At 49.6% G+C, this 13,887-nt stretch overlaps 1 protein-coding gene across 4 annotated transcripts in view; it reads right to left on the bottom strand.

Moving 5' to 3' along the window:
- Positions 1-1,821: 1,821 nt before the first annotated feature.
- PSD2 (pleckstrin and Sec7 domain containing 2) overlaps positions 1,822-13,887 on the bottom strand; it is a 54,525-nt gene continuing 42,459 nt past the window's right edge. For 3 of the 4 annotated variants that reach the window (XM_032425211.1, XM_032425213.1, XM_032425212.1), the window contains 7 exons: positions 12,354-12,397; positions 11,096-11,286; positions 10,850-10,920; positions 10,275-10,432; positions 9,182-9,326; positions 7,734-7,877; positions 1,822-3,991 (listed from right to left, as the gene is read on the bottom strand). In XM_032425211.1, coding sequence (XP_032281102.1) covers positions 3,782-3,991; positions 7,734-7,877; positions 9,182-9,326; positions 10,275-10,432; positions 10,850-10,920; positions 11,096-11,286; positions 12,354-12,397 — 963 coding nt within the window. In that variant the 3' untranslated portion in view covers positions 1,822-3,781. The remainder of the gene's footprint in view (positions 3,992-7,733; positions 7,878-9,181; positions 9,327-10,274; positions 10,433-10,849; positions 10,921-11,095; positions 11,287-12,353; positions 12,398-13,887) is intronic. The other variant, XM_032425214.1, reaches the window with a different exon arrangement.

Consider the following 13,887-nt stretch of genomic DNA (forward strand, 5'->3'; position numbering starts at 1 on the left):
CTGATGCATATTACTCTGCTTGGAGCTCAGCCTCAGAACCCTGGCCCAGTTCCTGCCCTGGAGCTACTGGGGCTGCACTGAGACAGCAATTTCCCACATACGTGGGTGAGGAGGGAAGGCTTGTGGGGTTGGCACTGGGGCAGCTGAGGCAAGATGACCCTTGGGGCCTCAGGCATTTCACAGGCAAAGCCTGGACATGCAAGATGGCATAATGGGTACCCTTGGCTGCCAGGAAGACCACAGCTGCTGCAGCTTGTAAGCCCACAGGGTGTTGTGCTTTTCCCAGCTTTATAGCCCCTCAGAGCCAGGGCCTGTCTAAACCTGCAGCCCTGATGAAGGCATGGAGAAGGCAGATGGAGGTCCAGGGTTAAGAAGCCTTTTCACTCATTGATTTATTTTTTAAACCAGTGCCCGGGGCCAGGAACCCTTACGTTCCAGCCAGACACAAGGGAGTCTTCTATCCAGAGGGCTCAGGTAGTTGACTTGAGCGCGCACATGCGCAAATGCCCCCCAGAATGTGTGTGGTCAGTTTAGAGACCTACCAATGGGAGGGCCGGAGAGGCTTAAGGTTGAGAGGGGCTGAGTTCAGTTCCAGCTCTGCCGCTCTCTGGCAGTGTGATTTTTCCTCAGCTATTAAGTGGTGATCCTGATACCTACCTCAAAGGGTTGCTGTGGAGATTATATATAAAGCACCCAGGACTGCTTCTGGCACATGATGCCTATTAATGGCTAATTTGATGATGATGATGATGGCATCCTGTGCCTTGCATTCTTGAATCACAGAGTGGCAAAAACTAGATGAAAGGGAGGCGATAGGAAAAAGTAAAGAACTAAAGTCATTGTGTTCACTGTGGGGGTGCTGGAAAAAAAAGCACCTGTTACAAAGAAACAAAGGAAAATAGTGAACTAAATGGTATCTAAACCTGCAAATCACTGATCTGTCCCAGGCCCCATCTGGTGATCTCATCCAAATCCCTTCCTGGCTCTGAGTTAGTTTGCTGTTGGCTTTAAAATTTTCTGACAGCCAATAATTCCTCTATGTGACTTCTGACCTCTATGTGAACCCCAATAATTGTGAACGACCTCTTGGTGAACCCCCTGGCCTTTTCATGACCCCAGGTAATTGTATCAAATAATTTGGTAGCTTGCTTATCTGCTCTGGATTCTAAAACACCTACCAAGAATCTATACGGTGTGAATGGGACCTGGGAGAGGTGTGTCCAGAGAGACTCATTTTCCACTCTGCCTCTCAAATTTCTGCCTTGGGGTGTCTTTAGTCTGGCCCATCAGGAAGAGGTGTAGCCCTGTTAAGTGACTTCCCTACTACCACCCTGTCCCCCAGGAGTACTTAGGACATTCAGGCGGCTTCCTGAGTCAGAGTCTTCTTCCCCACTCCAGTTCTGTCTTCTTCTCTCTGCCAGGTCAGTTTTGGCTTTCTCCCCAGTGCTCCCAGGGTCCCCAGTGGTAATGGTGACTGCCTGTCCCCTCCCCACTAGACTGTGAGCCCCATGTGGGACAGGGAGCTGCTCGGTCCTTTTCTCACCACACTGTCCTCAGCACCTAGCACAGGGTGCAGCACTGGTGAGCTTCACTGAATGAGAACAGAAACACTGTGGTCAAGGGTCAGCCCCCCAGAAGCCACTTCCCAGGACCACCAGGTGGCGCAAACCACTTATTGCATCTCACCTGTGGTCCTCCAGCCCCTGGATTTGGACAGTCCTGGAAAATGGGCATATTAGGGGCAGAAGTTGGGGGGGGGGAAATATGATGGTCCATTAGAATGCAGGAAAAAAAATATTAGAACTTTGATTTAGATTTATTTTCATCTCATCTTTTTAAATTTCTATTTTTGTGTATGTTTTATAATGTACATAATATTTTAGTACAGTAGTACATGTATATAATTTACAATAAATAATTATACAATTAAGAAAGTGAACTAAAGATTTTTTTACTGATGGGAGACATCACTAGTGCTCAGGGAAGCCTGTCTGCAGCAGACAGAAGCTTGCTCCTCTGCTTTCACTCACCCACCCTCATGAGGTGGAGGGTGGGAAGCTGACCCCAAAAATCCAAGACCTTAGAGCCAGCATGGAGAAAGTACAGAGAGCTCTTTTATGTTACATTGCTCTTCCAACTTCATTTAAATGAACATTTACTTCCGCTCAGCAAAACGAAGAGGCCAGATGGTTTGGGTGTAAAATACACTTCAGCTGATCCAAATTAAATCATCTGGATTTAAATCACTACATATTTCCACAGACTCATACGTCCCTTGCATCAAATGTGAGCGTGCTTGAACTGTTAGGTACTTAATAAGATAAGCCAACCTTGCCACTAACTAAATATATTACCACTGAGGTCAAATTGCTGCCCAAACTAACCTATTTTAAAAATATAAAGGATCTGCTCTTCATAGCTCATTGAAGGCCCATCACCTCCACCGCTGGTCCGTCTGAGGAATTCGGGGTTTACAAGATACTAGTCTGTGATCATCACGTGGCAAATTTTTCTATCCTTCCCAGGCATGTCCTTAGCTAGCATTTCTGAGTCACTAGAAGAGTGAAGGAAATATCAGCTTAAAAACCAATCAGCAACTTCTTACTCCACCTTTTCCCAAGATCAGGAATTAATGGCTTCCATAACCTTCCTCCACCAAACATCTTTGGGCTTGTTGACAAGTGGCTGTTTGCAAGGCAGAGTGTCTTTTATTCCCGGAGCAGTAGGTCTGTACAAGAGGCCACCTCTGGAGCTCAGAGACCTGGCAGCACCAACATAAAGACCAAAATATAAACAGGGCCATGGTCCCATCCCACTCACACCCCAGAATGCCTGTGGGACAGGTGGGGTGGCATACACACACACTGTCTATTTATTCCAAACATCAACTGTAAGAGCAGTGTAAGTCACAGGTCAGCCGGAAGAGGGGAAAGGGGGGTAAGAGGAGGTCAGCACTATCTCCACCTTCTCTCCCAGAGTGTCTGGGCCACCAAGGGGCCAGAGAGCAGCCCTCCTTGCTAACAGGTGGAGTTCCGAAATAGGCTTTTCCTTTATCTTATTTCATCTTGATATCAATTCCAAAATCATCTTTCAAGGGGTCCCTTATTTATATATACAATTCTTGTATATATACATTTTTGTCCATATAAAAGAAAGCAGTAGTGGCCTCCATAAATGGAAGGTGAGATGGCCGCACACGTGAGTAGACAGCTTGACATCGAGGGAGCAGGCCCGGGTCTGGGATTGTTGCAAAGGGAGGCAGGAGAACAGGGCATGGTTCCAGAAGCTACTGGGTGGAGGGAGGAGAGGATGGTGCTGGTGGTCCGCAGACCTGCGGCTGGTCAAGTCTGAGGAAGGAGGAGGAGGAGAGGTGGGGATCCAAGCTGACAGCTGGAGTCCAGACCCACCCTTGGGAACAAGGGAGATGTGGGAAGGAACTTGTGAGAAGGGGAGGAGGGCCTGGGAAGCCAGCTGCCCTTCCTCCTCCTCCAGTGAGATTGTGTCTAGAGCATGCACGCAACTGGCCTACAAAATGAGGCTCCGTGGTGGAGAGGAATGTGAGGGCTGGGGAGAAGGTCTGAGGCCCAGATAAACCCCAGGATGCAAGAAGATCAACGCCACGAATAGCGTCTCCATCTCCTTGGCCCACGGCGCTCTCCGCACCCCTCTAGCTGCCTGTCAACTGCCTGGAGCTGGCGCCAAGTGGCCCTTGGCTGGAATTGTGCTCACTGACCCCTCTGGGGACATTTGCCTGCCTCTGGGGCCTGCCCATCCATGCCAGCTAAGTATCAGGCCCGGTGGTATCCTTCGTAGCTTTGCTGCCAGTCACAGTTCCGTGGCCCTGACTGAGGGCGGGGCTTGAGTGTGTCTTGCGGAGAGAAGGATCCTCCCCTTCCAGAGTGGCCAGCCGGGCCTCAATCCGCTCCAGGTCATCTGAGCCCACTTTGATTTTCACAGCCAGGAGGTGGATATAGGTCTCATATCGGCTTTTCTAGAAAAAAGGCAGAGAAAGGCCAAAAACAAAGTCAAAGGACAAACAAGAAAATGCAAAAAAAAAAAAAAAAGTATTTGGACCTTATGTGACAAAAGACTAATTTCCTTAATACTCAGAGAGCTCTCACAAATCAATAAAAAGGAGATAAACAATCCAATTAAAAAATAGGCAAGAGACATACACAGAACTTTTACTCATAATTTTTAAAAATTCAAATTAAGTGGCAATGATTTCTTGAGTATGACAGCAAAAGTACAACCAAAATAAAAACTGACAAATGGGATTACAAAATTTAAAACTCGTGTGTATCAGGGGCACCTGGGTGGCTCAGTCAGTTAAGGGTCTGCCTTCAGCTCAGGTCATGATCCCAGGATCCTGGGACTGACCTACTCCCTTTGGGCTCCCTGCTTCAGTGGGGAGTCTGCTTCTCCCTCTCCCTCTGCTCCTCCTCCTGCTTGTGCTCTCTCTCTCTCTCTCTCATAAATAAATAAAAATAATCTTTAAATGAAATAAATGTGCCCTTAAATAAAATCTTAAAAAAAAAAAAAACTCATGTGTATCAAACGACAATCAATAGAGTGAAAAGGCAATCCACAGAATGGAAAAAAATATTTGCAAATCCTATATCTGATAAGGATCTAATATCCAGAATATATAAAAAAACTCCTACAATTCAACAACAAAAATATAAACAACCCAATTTAAAAAGAGCAAATGTCTTAAATAGATGTTTCTCCAAAGAAGACATACTAACAGTCAATAAGCTCACAAAACGATATTCAACATCAGTCATCATCAGGGAAATGCACATCAAAACCACAATGAGCTACCACCTCACACCTTTCGGAACATCTACTGTCAAAGAAAAATCAGAGAGTAAGTGTTGGCGACGATGTAGGGAGACTAGAACCCTCATGCACTGCTGGTGAGAACCATGGCACACCGCCATAGAAAACAGTCTGGGGGCACCTGGTGGTTCAGTTCGTTGAGCATCCGACTCTTGGTTTTGGCTCAGGTCATGATCTCAGGGTCATGAGCTGGAGCCCCACATAGGGCTGTGTGCTCAGCGGAAAGTCTGCTTGAGATTCTCTCCCTCTCCCTCTCTCTCTGCCACACTCTCTCTAATAAATAAATAAATCTTTACACACACACAAAAAGGAAACAGAATGGCTGGTCTTCAGCAAGTTAAAAATAATATTGCCTTGTGCTCCAGCAATACCACTTCTGAGTATATACCCAAAAGAATTTAAGGCAGGGTCTCAGAAATATTTGCATACCCATGTTCATAACAGCACTACTTACAAAAGCCAAAGATGAAAGCAACCCAAATGTCCAGTAGCAGATGAAAAGATAAAGAAATGTGATATCTACATACAATGGAATAGTATTCAGCCTTAAAAAGGAAGGAAATTCTAATACATGCCACATCATGGATAAACTTGAGCATAAGCCAGTCACAAAAACACAAATTCTGTATTATTCCACTAATATGCAGTAACTAGAGGAGTCAAATTCACAGGGATAGGAAATAAAATGGTGGTTGCCAGGGGTGGGGGCTGGAGGAGGTGGGGAGGAGTTGCTGTTTGATGGGTATAGAGTTTCAGTTTGGGAAGATGAAAAAGTTCTGGAAATTGGTTGCACAATAGTGTGAGTAGACTTAATACTACTGAACTATACACTTAAAATGGTTAAGATGATAAATTTTATGCTATGTGTATTTACCACAATTTAAAAAAAATTTTTTTTAAGATTTTCTTTATTTATTTGAGAGAGAGAGACAGAGATAGAGAGCACAAGCAGGGATGAGAGGGAGAAGCAGTCTCCCTACTGAGCAGGGAACCTGACACAGGGCTTGGTCCTGGGGCCCTGGGATCATGACCTGAACCCAAGGCAGACACTCAACCAACTGAGCCAGCCAGGTGCCCCACACAATTAAAGAATTTTTAATCCAAATTAAAATAGCAATGAGATACCCCTTATTAAACCTATCAGATTGATGATGATTAAGACATTCAGGAGTGTCCAGTGTTGGTGAGGGCATGAACAGACAAGTACATTCATAAGCTATTTAAAGTATTATAAATTGGGGGGGCACCTGGGTGGCTTAGTCGTGAACCATCAGACTCTTGATTTCGGCTCAGGTCATGATCTCAGGGTTGTGAGATCAAGCCCTGTGTCAGGCTCCATGCTGAGTGTGAAGCCTGCTTAAGATTCTCTCTCTCCCGGGGAGGTGGGTGGGGGGATGGGGTAACTGGGCGACTGGCATTAGGAGGGCACGTGACGTGATGAGCACTGGGTATTATACGCAACTGATGAATTTCTGAACTCTACATCTGAAACTAATAATGTACTATATGTTGGCTAATTGAATTTAAATTAAAAAAAAAAAAGATTCTCTCTCTCCCTCTGTCCCTTCCCCACCCTTTAAAAAAAATGTGTTATAAATTGGTAAACATTTAGGAGGGAAATTTGGCCGGCCATGTCTGAGAGCCTGACTCTGAGCTTCCAGACCTCACCACAGTCAGGAGAGGCTGAGGTCCTAGAAGAAGCGAAGACTAAAGGTGAGGAGACACTGTTCTCATGCAACTCTGCCACATGAGCAGAAAGACCCTTCATTGCTGGGCTTCACCTCCCCTACACACCCCCTTCCCCCAGTTAAGCCAGGGGGAAGTGAGAAAGACCTGAGTGCTGGAGTTGGAATCCATCACCTGGGTTAGGATCCTAGTTCCTACACTTCTTAACTGTCACCTCAGGCAAGTGATCTGCCCTCTCCAAGCCTCAATTTTCCCATCTGTAAAATGGGGATAACAGAACCCATTTCAACAGAGTTGACATGAGGATTAAATCCATCAGTACAAGGGAGTGAAGGTGATCATGCTTGACAATTGGCAAGTGATCAGTCCACTGTAGCTTTTGCCAACCCTTTTTTTCTTACACTGCAGAAAGAGTGGGTCTGAGAAGACTTTGAAAGCAGTACAGTTTTGTTTTTCAAAAGGTCAGGATATCTCTTGGGAACTCTCCTCTCTTCCTCACACCTCAATAGAAAAGCAATGTAGAAATCCAGAGACTGAGATGGGTGACTTCCTGCCTTTCCTGCCCCAAAGGCTCAATCTCAGCCTTTATATTGTCCACCCCCGCCTGCAGGTCAATACAAAGACCAGTCCAAAGGGGACAAGTGGTTCCTGCCTCCCTCCTCCAAGATGACCCCCTCTCCTTCACCCAATGAAGGCGATGCTCCGTCAGCCCCATTTACAGAGCATCAGGAGGCAGAATCAGGGTAGGGGGGCAGGGAGAGACAAGATGGAGAGAAGGGAGAACTTAGTTGCTGTGCTCGATAAACATCTGTGGAAGAGGAAAAGGAGACGAATGCAGGATAGATCACGCAGGTGGGCTTGAGCTGTTTATGGTTCAGCTGTAACAGCTCCCCAAGAGGCTGGGTCATGGGGGGAGTGGAGGTGAGGAGTGGCTTGGGGAAGGGTGAGGCCCACCTGGTGCTCTTTGAGAGACACAGGTGAGGGCACAACGGTTTGATTAACAATTGGCAGCCGGACTGTGCGGAGACTGGCCCACAGGAGGCCATGCGTGGCTCACGACCGCCTCAGGGGGGCCCCCAAAGTGGAGAACCCCCAAACCAGGAGCCCCTGGCTGCAGAATGATGTTGGTGACAGGAGGGAGAAGAGCTGGCTTCCTCCTTCTGCCCCAGCCCTGTCCTTCGCAACCAGCCCCAAGGAGAACCCACCTCAAAAGTGAGATAGTGCTCCTTCAGCCGGTTCTCCTCAGCCTCCTTGGACTTGACGCCCTTCTCGAAGGGATGACACCTGTGCTCAGCCAGCTCCGCAGTCACCTGCCTCAGCTTATTCTCATGAGAACGCAGCTGATCCTCCTGCACAGACAAGTCCCAGACTATGAGGTTCCGCTTTCAAGATGTCAAGGGCGTGGGTCTAAACCTGTCATGCTGGGTCTGCTTCGACAAAGGGAAACTGAAGCCTGGCCAGGGTCATCAAGTATGTGGGGGACCTGAGGGAGCGCCCCTCCACCCTCCTCCTTCCTGCCTTGCTTTCACTGGCATCAGGCCTCCGAGAGAAACCCACGGCAGGCTCAGGAGATGAGAGGCCCTCACACTAGAATGTGCACACAGACATTCCCTGACATAGACGCACAATCCCACCGGAAACCCCCCCGCACCGGTTCATATGGACTCTCACGTGCACACACAAACACAATGGACCAAGGAAGGGTCTGGCCTCAGCTACCCCGGCTCCATACGATGCACACATTCTCTCGGATTCTGCCCAGGCTCATACGATGGTCACAGACCCAGGATCATACCCGGAGAGTCAGAGACACTGTTACTCACAGACAAGTGCGCACACACGGCCCACCCACCGAAGTACAGCCAGACCGCTTGACGCTGTGTGCGCGACGAGCTGCGTGTGTGTGCGTGTGTGTGATGCACGTGTGTAGTGGGGGTGTGGGTGCACAGCAGGTGTGTATGCACATACGCGTGTGCCTGTATGGTATATGTGTGCCCGGGGTGTGTGTGTGTGTGTGTGTGTGCGCGCGCACTGCCTGTGCACGCGCAGGGACTCTGGGCGGAAGCTGCAGCCTAGGAGCTCAGCGGAGAGACCCAGGCCAAGGGCCCAGTATGAAAAGGGCCCTGACAAAGACAGGAAGTACGGAGCTCCTCCTGCCCTCCACCTCCCAAGTGGTGGTCCACCATTTATCCTGTCCTCCCCCCAAAAAAAACCCTGAAAAACCCAAGTATTGATGAGTAAGAGTTTTTTTTAGGATTACAAATAAAATACTTAAGGGTAGGTAAGGACAGCAAAAGAGCACTTGATGAAGGGCCAGCCAAATTTCACCCGTCCCTGGCTCCCTGTGACACACACATTCTCTCGCATTCATGCTCAGACACGCACCATGCCCACAGACCCAAAATGACATCCACAGGATACCATGCCATTGGCAGAGAAGAACGCAGGCCTCTGTGTGGTGTGTGGCCTCAGTCTTCCCATCTGTAAATGGGGATGAGGTGCAATGGGGATGAAGGAGAAGATCTGTCTATTCACCTTGTCTCTTAGCCCAAGGCCAGGCACCATATAGGAGCTGAGGTAGAGGCTGTTGAATGGAGGGGGCCTGGCTGGATGCAGCCTGAGGAGGTGGTGTTGGGGTCCCAGGAGCTCATACCTGGCAGAGGCGAGTGGTGCAGGAGGGCAGCAGGGGCCGACAGAACTTCTTCATGGAGCTGACAGCAGCAGGGAAGGAGGGGGCTGAGAAGATGGCGGCCACCAGGTTGATCCTAAGGATCCATGACAGCATTTCTTCCTTGCTCCTGGGGACAGGAGGAGAGGGGAGAGGGCACCAGCTCCTCACAATAGGACTCCCTGTCCCCTACCCAGCACCCAGGACCCACCGCTAGCCTGGTACAGGGAGGGAGCCACTTCCTTCACAAAGGGGGACAAAGGAGTGAAGGAGGATGGCAGGATGGGGGCTCAATGGACCCGGTCAAGTCTGTGTAGGGAGCTCGCCTTTGTCCCAGCTTCTAGGCAAGACCTGGATTTTACCATGAAAGAAAAGCTGTCCAGGTCCAGAGTTAATAGCCATGGAGTAACAGGCCCCAGAGCCAGTGGGCCCAGGCTGATCCCTGGATCTCTGGATCCTAGAGGCAACAGGCAAGTGGTATCCCCACTCAGGCTTCCTGTCCGTGCCCCACTACCTTGCCCACAATGCACATTCCCATCCTGAGAGGTCACCTACCAGCCTCCCTCCTTTTAAGCTTGTCTGACACATGAAACTCCAATCTCAAGTCACAGGATAGGGTGTAGAGGAGTGGACAGAAGGCCTTCCAGGGAAACTATGAGACGAGTCTTTCCCATCCATTTCCCCACCCCGATTTACAGTGAAGGATGATTCATTAAGGCTCCATCTGCCCCCAATTTAGGGACTTCAGTGTGCAACAGAATCGCCTGGAGGGCTTGTTAGAATACAACTGCTGGCCCAGCCCCAGAGTTTGATTCCGTAGGTCTATGGTGGGGTCAGAGAAATTGCATTTCTAATGCGTTTCCTGGAGATGCTGAGAGGACCACACTTGAGAACCTGTATTTCAGGGGACCCCAGCAGTTGGTCTGTGCCAAGCAGATACACTCACTCTTATGGCCGACGTGCAGGGCAAGCTGACAGCACCTCGCCTAAGGCGGATGAGGAGTAGGGTGCGGTCCAAGCTCGGAGCTGCAGGCCCTGAGCCCAAGGTGGGAGGGAGGGGACTCCCACTCCTACTTACGGTGCCTGGAAGAGGAAGACCCTCCAGTCAGCCGTCTTCAGCTTGAGCACGTTGGACTTCTTGCTGTAGTCAGAGGCCCTGGTGGCCAGAGCATGGTGCACGCGAATAGCATTCTTCAAGTCGCCCTCAGACAGAGCTTTGTCGGGCCTATACTCATCCTGGACAGGTGGAGCAGGGGCAGACAAGCCCCTGTCATCACCAGGCTCAGGTTCACTAACCCACACTTCCTCGTGCTGTCCCTCCTATCCCTCCACTCCCTCCATTCTTCAGCTCTTGCCCCCATAGTGCCATGCCCACCCAACAAAGCCTGCCGGCCACTCCGCTCCACACCCTGGTTTGTCCCAAGGCCCAGAAAGAGCTTCCACTGCATATCTTCTGAGCCCCTGGGCATTTGCAAGACCCCTCCCTGAAAACCCAAAGCTCTATGAGCCCGAGTCAGGCTTTAATGAGGGAAGGACCCAGCATCTGCCTAAGCCCCAGGTCCTGCCAGGGACTCTCTGGGCACCACAAGACAGGGGCCGGTTGGTGGACTGCACTGGCCCTTCCTGGGTAAGGAATCTGGGGCAGTCTCTCACCTTCTGTAGGTACAAGATGGTCCCTTTGAGCACCGCGTAGAATTTCTTCCAGCCACGCCTCCCACGGGGTGCTAGGGATGGGGGTATGGGTAGTGTGGCCACAACCACCCACCCCGATATCTCCTCCCTTGCATGCCCCTACATGTCTATCTGGATGTGCAACCCCAGAGGAGTGACCACGGGGGCCAGGCCCTCTCCCCCGAACTAGCATCCCTCCCCGTGCCCCTTCCCCCGCCTGACACCCACTCCTCTTGCCATCCATGTCGGCGTGAGTCTTCCGAGTCAGCACACCATGCTTGTAGGTGGTGGCGCTGAGAGCCTGCGGGACATCCAGGAAGGGGTTGCCACCATCCAGGATCCGTGTCACTTTCTTGGTGCCTGTCCCAAACTTGTCATCCACCAGCTCAGAGAGTGATTTCCTCAGCTCGTCCTCATCACTAGGAAAATGCTAGGCCTGAGCACCACCTCCATGGAAGCCTTAGCCCCACATGAACATGTTCTCTCCCCACCAGCCCCTCTCTGGGAAACAGTCAGAGGTGAAGAACAGAGATAAGGAGGTTCCAATTCCAGATCACAGATCCAGATCTTTGACCCCTGCCCTCAGTCTTCAATTCTAACCCCTGTCATCTGAGCTGTGATTTTTTGGCCTCCAAACTCTAATCCTCACCACTGACCACAAAGTTGGAGACCTTTACTAGTTTTATTCCTGGTCTTTCTTCTCCTCTCTCCAACCCTGAAAGCCCAGTCCCAGGGAGCAGTGACTCACGGCCAGACTGAAGCGGCTGCCCAAGCCCTACAGACACACCCTGGGCCAGTAGATGAGGGCCCTAAAGTCTAGGATCCCCAGTAGAGCCCTGGGAGAAGAATGCCAGCTCTTCCCAAGGTTTGTGGGGTTCTTAACAATTGTTACCTGTGATTTCTACAAGGACCCAAAGACCAAGGCTGCCCGGGGGTGCACAGGAGGGTGGGGCAGCGACTTTCCCCAGGAGCCTCCCAGTCTCCCCACCCAGCAAGGTCACCACACCTCTTTCCAGATGGCTGGGCATTTCCAAGTCTCTCTGCCTTTGCAGGGGAAGAAGTTAGGGGGCAGTCACCTCTCTCCACTGCCAAGAGCAGTCACTACCTAAACATAGTCATATTCTTGGTGTTATAGGGGGATTCGTGCCTCCTGTCTACCTACCTCCCAAAAGGGAAAGAGCTATCGTCATTGGTAATAGTGGCAATATCCCCAGTACAGAAAATAAGTTGTAGACATCATGAAACTAAAGTCACAGTTTAATCAATTCCATACCAATTTAACATTTTTATCAAGACAGAAAATGTACCCAAAGGGGAACTCAACACCTGGTGCGGCCAGCTGGACAGGGGTCACCAGAGCTGTGGGTTGGGAGAAATCAGCACCATGGAGAGTGACAGGAGTGCCTTCCCTGCACCGTCAGCCACTCCCCCTTTTGCTTCCCAGTAATTCACTTTCCCCATACCTGTGCCCATGGGCACTACTCACATGGCCCATTCCAGCTTTTCATTCTTGATGGAGTTGTAAAGGGTCTGGGGCAGGGGAAAAGAGAAAGAGAGGAGTTCAGATGAAGAGTCAAAGAAATCTCCATCTACCTCTAGTAATGTGGATGCAGTGAGGAAGCATCTTTTCAGCCAGTGGGGCAAAATGGGTGTTTGATTCACAGCTGTTTGTTGAATGAATGAATGAATGAGGGATGGGTGGGTAGATGATTGTTTAGATGAATGGGTGCATAGATTTGAGGAAGAGCTGGGTAGATAGGTTGGTGGGTAGGTGGATGGGTGGGGTAATTAGTGGGTGGGTGAGGGTGCAAGGATGTAGGAGCTGTATGTGTGGATGATGGGTGAATGGGTAGGGTAGGGGCAGGCGAATGAGTTTCTGGGTAGGTGAATGGATAAAAGGATGGGGGCATGGGAGGTTGGGTAAATGGGTAGATGGGGAGAAGTGGATAGGTGGCTGTTGGGACTGGGATTATTTTATCTCACTTACAAATACATTCTTAACAAGCCCTTCTTGATGAAGAAGAAGATAATTGTGATAAGAAGAGTGATGGAGACAATGTTTTATTTTTTGGCCTCCAGACTCACTATCTAACTACCTACCTGGTATCACCATATCCTTCAAACTCACTATCTAAAACTGAACTCATTGGGACACCTGGGTGGCTCAGTCGATTAAGTATCCAACTCTTGATTTCAGCTCAGGTCATGATCTCAGGGTGGTAAGATCGAGCCCTGCATCAGGCTCTGAGCTGGGCATGGAGCCTGCTTAAGATTCTCTCTCTCCCTCTGCCCCTGGCCCTCCCCCTACTCACTCTCGCACTCTCTCTCTCTCAAATAAATAAATCTTTAAAGAATAAAAATAAAAAATAAAACTGAACTCCTCATTTACCCTCCAAAAAACCTGCTCCTCTTCCTCCAAGGCAGAGAACTGACCAGGCTTGAAAGGCCAGAGTTCCACCCTGGGTTTCAGCCTCAGGAGTAAACTAGTATCCCTTAATTCCTGGTGATGTTGGAGAAATGGGTGGGTTTCTCCCTGTGGTGATGACAATGACAGTTGTGGTGACGGTGGTGGAAATAGAGGTAGTCAGTGATGGCTGCGGCAGCTATGACAACTGTTGGTAGCTTTGAGGCTTATCGTGACAGCAATGAAGAGAATGCAGTGCTAAAAACAAATCTCATAAAGCCTACCCCTCTGCCTAACTCAGGGAACATGCAACAGTCAAATGTTGAACTGGATGGTCACTAACTCTATCCCAAAGTCATGGTAACCGTGACCCCAGTGTTAAAAATGTAGACTGTCAGAGGAGCCTGGCTGGCTCAGTCAGTAGAGCATGTGACTCTTGATCTTGGGTTCATGAGTTCAAGCCCCATGTTCAGTGTAGAGCTTGCTTTTTTTTAAAAGATTTATGTATTTATTTGAGGAGGGGAAGGGCAGAAGGAGAGGGAGAGAGAGAATCTTAAGCAGACTCCCTGCTGAGCGTGGAGCCCAAAGCGTGGCTCGATCTCACAACCCTGAGATC

The sequence above is a fragment of the Phoca vitulina genome, unplaced genomic scaffold, assembly GCF_004348235.1.
Source record: "Phoca vitulina isolate PV1807 unplaced genomic scaffold, GSC_HSeal_1.0 scaffold32, whole genome shotgun sequence".
NCBI lineage: Eukaryota > Metazoa > Chordata > Mammalia > Carnivora > Phocidae > Phoca > Phoca vitulina.